This window comes from Solanum pennellii, chromosome 3 (assembly GCF_001406875.1).
Source record: "Solanum pennellii chromosome 3, SPENNV200".
Classification (NCBI taxonomy): domain Eukaryota; kingdom Viridiplantae; phylum Streptophyta; class Magnoliopsida; order Solanales; family Solanaceae; genus Solanum; species Solanum pennellii.
This window is the reverse complement of record NC_028639.1, coordinates 6693646-6703397: the sequence shown is the minus strand read 5'-3', so window position 1 is coordinate 6703397 and position 9752 is coordinate 6693646. Positions and strand designations below refer to the sequence as shown.

Here is a 9752-nt window from a genome sequence, read left to right as displayed (position 1 = left end):
CGGCCGACCCAACCAACAAGTATGTGGGCTACAAGCTTGCCGGGCCAGTCCATTTTTAAAAAAATTATATTTTTTAAAATAATTATTAAATTAATTTATAAATCATAATTTTAAAATATTATCATAAATATCGACAAAATAATATTACTTAATGTTAATGTTACTACTTGTTAATCAAATTCACAAATAAAATTAGGGATAATTTCAAAGGCATCCCTCTGAGTTTTGCTCTATAACACTCACCTTCCTTGTGGTTTATGACGTTATGTCTATCTCCCTTATTTCCATTTTCTTGTAACCATTCTTTATTATAGTAAAAAATAAGTGAACTTCTCAACATTTTAAAATATTGATAAAACTTTTCTTCATGTTTACCCTTCATATAAATGAAGTTTTTAGCTACTTTACATTTGCTAGGAGAATAGTTTTGAAATAATAATGAAAATATTGGTGAGTAGTCTTTTATTTATGTCGTTAAATATTTTTCTTATAGAGTGTGACAAATCTCCCTTATATACAAGTATAGATCTAATTTTCAGTGATTTATTTCTATTCGTCGGATCATATTTTTTATTCGCTTGTGAAAATGTTTAACTAGACAAAATTTGATTGTTCTTCTCGACTTTCTCTTTTGAGGAGTTCATTTTTATCTTTTATTTGAAGAAATTGTTGCTGAAAAATGATGGGTTATTGTAGGGGGAAAATCTACATAAATTGATAAAGGTGAAATAGATATGAAGATTTAATATTGGTGAAATGGTGAGTCAGCTTGAATGAAGACTTTGATCTTTGTTTGATAAAAAACATGTATTTGTGCTGATTTATTTTTAAAATATTTATTAAATAAGTTGTTCTTTTTGTATAATATTTACTAATATAAAGAAACGAATGTAAAAAGGGTAAAATTATCAAATCTAAATTAATTTATATTTATTTTAAATAGATTTATAGAATGGTTACAAGTAAATGGAAATGAGAGAGGTAGATGTAATATCATAAACTACAGGGGAGATCAGTGTTATAGAGCGAAACTTGGAGGGAGATCTGAAATTATCCCATAAAATTATTTTTTATAGTATTTATTAAGTTTTTTTTCCAAGAAAAAAGTATAATATCTAAATAAAAACTATTAACTTAATTGTTTTAAGTTTGGACATTCTTTAATTTTAAATTTTAATATTATATTATACTTTTTAATTAATTTATATTGGCCCACGGGCTGGTCCTATCTGTATTTCTCAAGCCCACAAATCAACACACTTATTCAAGCCAGGCTAAAAAGTCATTTTCTTAAATAGACTCAAAAAATCTTTGCCCAGCCCTATTAAATCCCTGGTTAGCCAGGCCAGCCAACGAACCGAGCCCATATTGACGGCTCTACAACATAGGTGGATGGATCCTATTCCCAACCTATTGAGTTTTCTTTCGAAGCCATATGTATCTTTGTAGTTTATACTATTCTATTTATCGCTTTGATTTTTGAGAATTGAATTTACTTCAAAATAGATAACATGCATTTTTGAAAAATAACAGGCATATATTATTTCTTTATTTTTTTCAAAATACAATCTAAGAATATAATATAAATGGCAAAATGAGGTGAATTTATTATTATTTTCTTAACCCAACGTTTTTTTCTTTTATGAATTGGATATTCAATCACTTAATGTTGAATTAGATATGGATCAGGTTATATTATATATCATAAAATATGAATTATCCCACGACTATCAATTAATTGTACTCCCCTTAAAGTATGTAACAGTCTATGAACTTGTAAAAAATACACCAATAAAGGGTATGTTTGGTATAAAGAAGAAATATTTTGAAAAGTATTTTCTAATTTTCTCATATGTATAGTTGTCTTAAATATTTTGAAAAATATTTTTCAAATAGACTTATTTTTCACTATTGTAATGAAAATATGATTTTCATACATAAGTTAATTAAAAATTTTCTTTTAATCTTTTTTAAACTTCCCTATCCTAAACACAGGTTCTGACTTATGACCCCGTCCTGAGATCGACTTGGACTTGGGATCCAACTTCCGACTATGACCAAACCCGGGACGCAAGATCCAACTTCCAACTACGACTTTGGCTTCGACCATTCACTTTATAAAGATATTAATCCTAATTATTTACAGTTTGATTTTTATGTTAATTATTTTTTATAGGTTTAAATTTGAATCATTCTATTTAACCATGAAGTTCGCTTTTTTTAATGTTAAAACCACATAATTAGCTTGTACATTTGAATGATTAAAAGATTGGTAACAAGTTTTATGTGTCATTTGTTTGTATGTGATGGAGGGTCTTATGCACCATTTATTTGAACCTAATGGAGGTTTAAATATGAATGGTTCAGACCTTACTCCATTAAATATATTTATTTTTATTAAAATTTAAGCACTTATTTGATCGTTAAGATCTTGAACAGACTCTTAATATCACTAAAATGTAGTTAGTGTTGCTAATTTCCACCACCATATTTTATTCATAATCACATGTTACGATCAGTAATCATCTCTGCCATTATAATCACCACTACCAATAATACTATCGCCAACTATTATCACCAACTACTTCTGTCATCACAATCATGAACTATTGTTGTCAACTTTTATTGTCAGTTCTACCACATCTACAACCTTCCTCATCATAATTATATCTATTGTTACCGCTGTTAACCACTATTACCTTGACAACCACCAACCACCTCTGAAACAAGCTAAATATTGTCAATATCATTATCATACCTACCATCTACATCATTTTGATTATATTTACTGCTACCACTTTTGTCACCATTACTACCATATTTACTGCTACCACTTTTGTCACCATTACTACCACCACCTCCACTATCAGCTACTTCCTTCACTACGTTCAATCTTTTCAACCAACCACATTCATAATCAACTAGCATCGATGTTAATTACTACCAAGATATCATCTACTAGCACACATTTTTGAACTATCACTATCAATATCATCAGCTACTAACATCAACTAATTATTTTATTATCATAACCACCACCTTCATGACAGTTATTATAGCATCAACTATCTCTATCATCACAGTAACCTTCTTCGAATATCGCTATATATGTATATATATATATATATATATATATTTGAGATATTGTATTAAATTAATTTAGTATGTAATGCTTATTTATTTATAAATAAAGATAAATGGTATATATTGAAATATTGAAAAAATAAACAACCTTCATACAATATTTTATTATTGAAATGTATATTTATATTGACACATCTAAAATTTGTAGTAAAATTTAGACGTTTTAATCTTTGATGAAATAATTAAGGTCTTAGATTTTGTTACGTATTTCATTCTGACTCATTAAGTGGTTGTAACATTAAAACAATAAAATTAAAATTTGAATATTTAAGATTCTAACTTGCGTCATAAACAATTTAATGACTAGTTATAAATAATCAAAATTAAAATATTCATTAAATACAAACAAATAAGGTCTTAGACCAGCTTATAAGCTTCGTCAAACACAACCAAAGACATGATAAGTTGGTAAAGAGTATAAAGGTAATCTAAGATTGTTGATATAGTAAGTGCATCATTAGCTATATGAAAGCCATTATAAACCTAACAAGTAGTTGATAATCTAATCTCCCTTTTTAATCTTAAAGCACTTAAAAGATAAGAAAAATTCGATGTATTTTGTTTGAAGAATAAGATTCTATCACCACCATTGAAAAGTCCTACAAAGTTGTGTCTTCAATATGTCTTCAATATGAATCCATCTTCCTCTTCATTCTCCTTTTGCCTTTTCCATTTTTTATTCTATATTTTTCATGTCTTTTTTGGATGATTTGACATTCTTCCACACATGGCCTCTACTTTTGAACAAAGAAAAGAATCATTTTACACTTTTTTTAGGACCACAATCAAGCTACCAAGATGTATGTAAAATTGTGAACCACTAATTCTTAATTTGAGCTCCTTTGAATAGTTATGAAGTTGAAAAAAATACAATAGTTGAAATTGAAATTAGAAAAAGAGTGTGTCAAGATTTAGTTCTATTTAGAAATATAGTTTGACGAAGTTATATATAAATATTTTTAGAATATTGTGTATTGAACGTAAGAAAATAAATAAGATTATTATTGAATGAGTTGGTATGTGGGGATTGCATAGTTTAAAGATAGTATCCATACAATCCATTTGCTAATATATATTGTCATTTTATTGTAATTCATCAAATATTACATAAATTTTCATAGAAGTTAATGAATATTAGTTATTTGGAACTAAATCTACCAACTATGTTATAAAACTAAAGTAGCAAATATTACATTAATTAATTATATATATGCATTATTTTCTTGTAAAACCAATATGATATTGTATTACTTAGACAATTTTTTACGGGACTTCTTTTAGTTTTGCCACCAATTAACTAATTCTTTAAAATTGCAAAGTCTTTTATCGCTCCGATGAATCACTTTAGAACAATTATTTATTAAAATAATAATTACGTAATTTAAATGAACTTATCTAGCCAACCTGACCAATAGAGTTGAGCGTAATTGAGCTTTGATCGAAACAGAATAAAATCAAATCAAACTCTTTTCAAATTGAATTGAACTAAATAAAATGACTTGGGTCATTGCTAATGGGCTATGTCCACACATTATTGTCACATAGGAATATTAGGCACACTAATAGTGTACCTACAACATCATTTTCACTTAAAATTCTAAATCGACCTCTCATTCCAATATCCATATAAGCCAACCCCATGTTCTTTCTAACTATGGCCAGAGGTAGAGCTAGAGAAAAAAAAAATTTAATATAATTCAGTAATTCTAATTAAAACTTAATATTTATGTTAAAATTTATATTAATGAGTAATGCAGTATAATTTCATAAAGTCATTTTTTTTAAAAAAAAAATTGTTAAAACCCATAAATTTAAAATTATGACTTTGCTTCTAACTAGTACGCCTTTATATTTAAAAATTTTACATGAATATTTTACCTTATAAAGTGCTAGAGAAAAAAGGAGGAAAAAGGGTTAAAAAAATCACTTTTGTGGAAGCTTCTCTTTTATTGGAATTTCTTTGTCTTTGCTTAAACATAAAGCTCAGAAGAAAGAAAAGGACAAATAGTTCCTTTATGTAATTTTGATTCTTTAAATTTGTTATCAAGTAAGCATTTATTTGTCTATGTAAATATATATTTAAACAAACTTTAATGTCTAGATTTAAAGATAACCTGGAGGAAAAAAATTCGAAAAAAGTCATATATCCTTATACTCTCAAAAAAAGTTATATTTGTCTTTCGTTATATATATTTTTTGATATATTTATCATTATCAATCAAGTTAAGATACACATTTGCCCTTAGACTGTTAAGTCTTATATTTCCACTTTGATTTTGTAAAATAAAAATTAGTCAAAATTAACTCAAAGAAGCTTAATGACATGTATTTAGAAAGGAAAAAAATATTCATGAGCTTCATTAATTTACTCTTACACTGGTCAGTTACATGCCCACTTTAACTCACTAAGTATGATCATAAAGGTAAACATTATATTTATCAAAATCTTCTTCCTATACTTATAGGGCAAAACCCCCCCCAAAAAAAAAAAAACACTCATCAATGAAAATATATGTGAAAATATTTTTTTTTGTTCTTTCTTTAAAGCAGCCATCCTTCTCGAGATTCACGCGATGTAGGTGGTTGCTAACCCTTGACGATCTCAATGTGTAACAGAAGAATGACTCAACAGTTTTTGCTTAGACTCTATATTTGTATTAGAAAATTTATTATGATCACAAACTCAGTAACTAAGACGGCCTATATATAAGTATAAAGAAATAACATCAAAACTCATAAACTTCAAATCTCGATGATCGTGATCACATAATGGAACAAGCACTTGGATTGTCATCACTAAAAAGGTAAGCAAATTTTTCTTCAGTAGCATTTGGGGCAAGTAGTGCTTGTGGCACATTTTTAACCATACCAGCAGGTGCCCTTTTATCATAGGCTTGTGGTGCATGTGGATAATATACCACATTATAAGGTACATATGGCCAAAATTCTGCTCTTTTTCCAGTACTCTTTATTTTCTTCAATACTCTATTTGGATCCACATAGCCATTTATTATCACTTTACTTTGCTTTCTAATAACTTCCACTGATTTTACACCTGAAACAATTTTAATAAAATAATTAAAGTTTAAGTTTTATGCATTGATAAAAATAATAACATAAACATATACTTAGATGGCATATGTACGGTCTAAGGAGGGTGTTATGTATGCAATCTTATTCGTTCTACGTGCTGACGTTATAAAAATATTGACATAATCAGATCATTTGAAAGGTAATTATTGTAGTAATTCTACATAATAACATTGATTGGTAACTTCTAATAAATGGTGTGTAACATATTAAATTGTATCATTAATAGAAGAAACTTATTATATTATCATCGTATATAACTTAAATTTGCATAATTAAAGAAAAAAATCATGATAAATAATGAAACCAGGTAGAAGTCTCTATAGTACAATTATATAAGATAAAATATGTATTACATATATAGGCAGAACTTACGTAAAAAGTATAAGTTAAACAAAATTCAATAATCTTTTTCAAATATTGTATAGATTTTAAAAAAATTATTAAATATGTCAATATCATATAAAGTTCATAAACAATAAACAACAAATGCAAAATTTATAAACTTAAACCCCAAATTCGCCTCTATAACGTGTAAATTGAAACTCACAAAATTAGTCTATTTTTGAATAAAATTGTGAAATTAAGTGTGAGATTTCTCTTCCTAAAAGGTGGAGTAGATACCTTTACATGTGCTTGGTATTTTATTTTTATATATTAAAAGAAAATGGAGATGCCAAAACACAGAATAAGTAACAGTTCATTAAATTAAAGATGATATATATATACAGTTTGACTATTTCACATGAAAAAAGTGAAATTTCCATAAGTACAATGTTTAATTATTTAAGCTTTTAAAAGAATTTTCGCATCCTTCTTTTTCTTTGTTGATCATATAAACGTGTACTATTTGATACAACCCTAAATTGATAACTTTTAAAAATTTTCAAATAAAATTTTATATGCACTTAAATTATGATATGTTTTAATTAATCATATGAACATATGATAAAGTATTTTTATTAGATACTTTCACTTCAAATTTTGAAAAAACATTTGACATATTCTTTAGTATATCTAATTATTTATATGAGTATTAACTAAAAAATACATGTCATCTCCTTTTAGTTGTACACGACAACTTCAATTGCAATTGACCAAAGGTTTAACGGCTTATTAAGGCTAATGCATATAATTAAGTTATAATCTACATATGTCATGACCACTTAAGAACATATAATAAGCTAAATTTGAGTCGAAAGTGTTTAAAATATTTTTTTCACGTGTTAAGATGCTCAATTCAATCAATCCTCATTTCAAATATTTAAATAAAATTTATTGATAAAATTAAAAGGTTATCGATGTATTCCGCAAAATAAAACTTGTGATAACTTCAAAAAGAAAGGTTTTTTTATTTGAAGGAGAAAGAAGAATAGTAGTTGTACGAACCTTTCATATGCTTGACAGAATTCTTGATTCTTCTTTCACATCCATCACAGTCCATTTTCACTTTTATTTCAACTGTCTGCATGCCAAGGGGAAAAAATCATAAGAATGTGTTTTAGTGGTCAAATAAAACTTGTGATAACATTAAAAAAATATACTAGAACAAACAATGTTATTATAGAGGGCTTACGAGTTAAATGGGGTGGGTGGTGGGTTGGGATAAAGCATAGAGCAAAAAGAGAAAATTAAGAGCCTAGCATTGAAGGTGCAAGTTAGTGGTCAATGACGCGAGTTGAGCATAATCAGGTGTCAGGTTCAATTTCTAATCCAAGACAAAAAAATGTTAAGTAGCTTCTTTCCATATGTTATAACTTTGATGGACAAATTTACATTACTAATATGACATGTATTTTGTGAAATTATTTGAGATTATCAAAAGCTAGTTCAAACATCGCGATGATCAAAAATAAAGAAGAGAAAATTAAGAGCCTAAGACTTAAGAGTCTTCTTGATCATATCAACCCTTAAATTAATTGGAAGATTATAAATTAGATGAGTATTAAAGTGAATATAATTAAGAAAATACCTGCATTGATTTCTTCTTGTTGTTTGTGCTAGTTGTGATTGTACAAAAACTTGCTATATATTCCAAAACACCCATGATTTTGGCTCCTTGTTTTAATCAAAGCAAGAAGAAGAAAAAGAGATATAAATAGAAGAGGAAGAAGGGAATTTTAGAAGTTGGGTGTGTTAGAATATATGACATAATGATTGCTAGGATGGTGTGTGTGTGTATATATATATATATATATATAATTGAGATTAAAAAAAGTATATATATAGATACTAGTAAGAATAAGTAGTTATTAGTATGATGGTTCGACATTTCTTTATTTTTAATTGGGATGATGCACAAGTACTTCTCAATCTATGTGCAAAATTTTATAAACACAATTATACTATACTAAGGTCCTATTATCCTCCGAATTTATTTTACTAATAATTTTCTACCCCTTTTCAGCCTACGTGAAACTATCTTGTGGGTTCAAGTTAGTGTCACGTAGGCCGAAAAGGAATAAAAAATTACTTATAAAATAAATTCAGGGGTACTAAGACCTTAGTATAGTATAAGTGTGTCTATGAAATTTTTGGTATAGATTGAGAGGATAATTGTGCATTTTCGCTTTTTAATTAGAAATCTTGAGTTTGACTTTCGGAAAAGGAAAAGAAAATTTTATTAATACCAAATGTCATAGGAATAGATTATGCCTATATATTTTCATAGAAGAGTTTAGGTTTAGTAGAATTCCAAATGTAAATATCAAATATTCGGTAGATAATAAGAATTTTTTTTTCGTAATTTTAATATTTTGTAGAATATATTACTTGTTTTAGTTTTTAGAGTTTGGGTTTTATGCATTACTAGTATACGAAAATATGTAAATAATTGGATCGCTTTTAAAATATTTGATCTAATTTGTAAAATAAACGTTAGTTACGTTAATAATGTGATCTATATGGTATAACAAGTTTAAATTATATTCATCGTCTACATTGTCCATGTATTCAATTTAAATTATATTTCTCAAATTACTAATCTCATTTATTACATTAATTTTAGGGAAAATGCACAAGTACCCCCTCAACCTATGCCCGAAATTTCAGAGACACACTTATACTATATTAAGGTCCTATTACCCCCCTGGACTTATTTTATAAGTAATTTTCTACCCCTTTTTAGTCTACGTGACACTAGTTTGAAAAAAAAAGTCAACCATCGTTGGACCCACAAGATAGTGCCACGTAGATCGAAAAGGGATAAAAAATTATTAATAAAATAAGTTCATGGGGGTAATAGGACCTTAGTATAGTATAAGTGTGTCTCTGAGATTTCAGACATAGATTGAGAGGGTATTTGGACATTATCCCTTAATTTTCAAACATATTTTGACAATGTAAAAACTTTTGTATTATATTATTAATGTATATATATATATATATATATATATAGAATATCATATTACATACTTAGACCTTAAGTTTCTTTGTCATCTCAGACTCAACAACATTAAAGTACATCAGGGACACGGACCTTAAAACATAATACATAAGTACAACATTTAAGACTTTAC

At 27.3% G+C, this 9752-nt stretch overlaps 1 protein-coding gene across 1 annotated transcript; it reads right to left on the bottom strand.

Annotated features, from left to right (window-relative positions):
* Positions 1–5556: 5556 nt before the first annotated feature.
* LOC107012901 (heavy metal-associated isoprenylated plant protein 21-like) lies at positions 5557–8403 on the bottom strand. Its single transcript, XM_015212867.2, has 3 exons — positions 8207–8403; positions 7624–7699; positions 5557–6199 (listed from the first exon to the last, which is right to left on the bottom strand). The coding sequence occupies exons 1-3, from the start codon at positions 8279–8281 to the stop codon at positions 5907–5909; spliced, it is 444 nt and encodes a 147-aa protein (XP_015068353.1). The 5' UTR covers positions 8282–8403; the 3' UTR covers positions 5557–5906.
* Between the last annotated feature and the right edge of the window lie 1349 nt (positions 8404–9752).

What these genes read in the sequence shown, in the direction of transcription:
- LOC107012901 (XM_015212867.2), bottom strand. Translation starts at nt 8,281, where the DNA reads ATGGGTGTTTTGGAATATATAGCAAGTTTTTGTACAATCACAACTAGC. An exon ending in ACAAGAAGAAATCAATGCAG is followed by an intron (nt 7,700 to 8,206) that starts GTATTTTCTTAA and finishes CTTGGCATGCAG; the next exon opens with ACAGTTGAAATAAAAGTGAA. An exon ending in TTCTGTCAAGCATATGAAAG is followed by an intron (nt 6,200 to 7,623) that starts GTTCGTACAACT and finishes AAATTGTTTCAG; the next exon opens with GTGTAAAATCAGTGGAAGTT.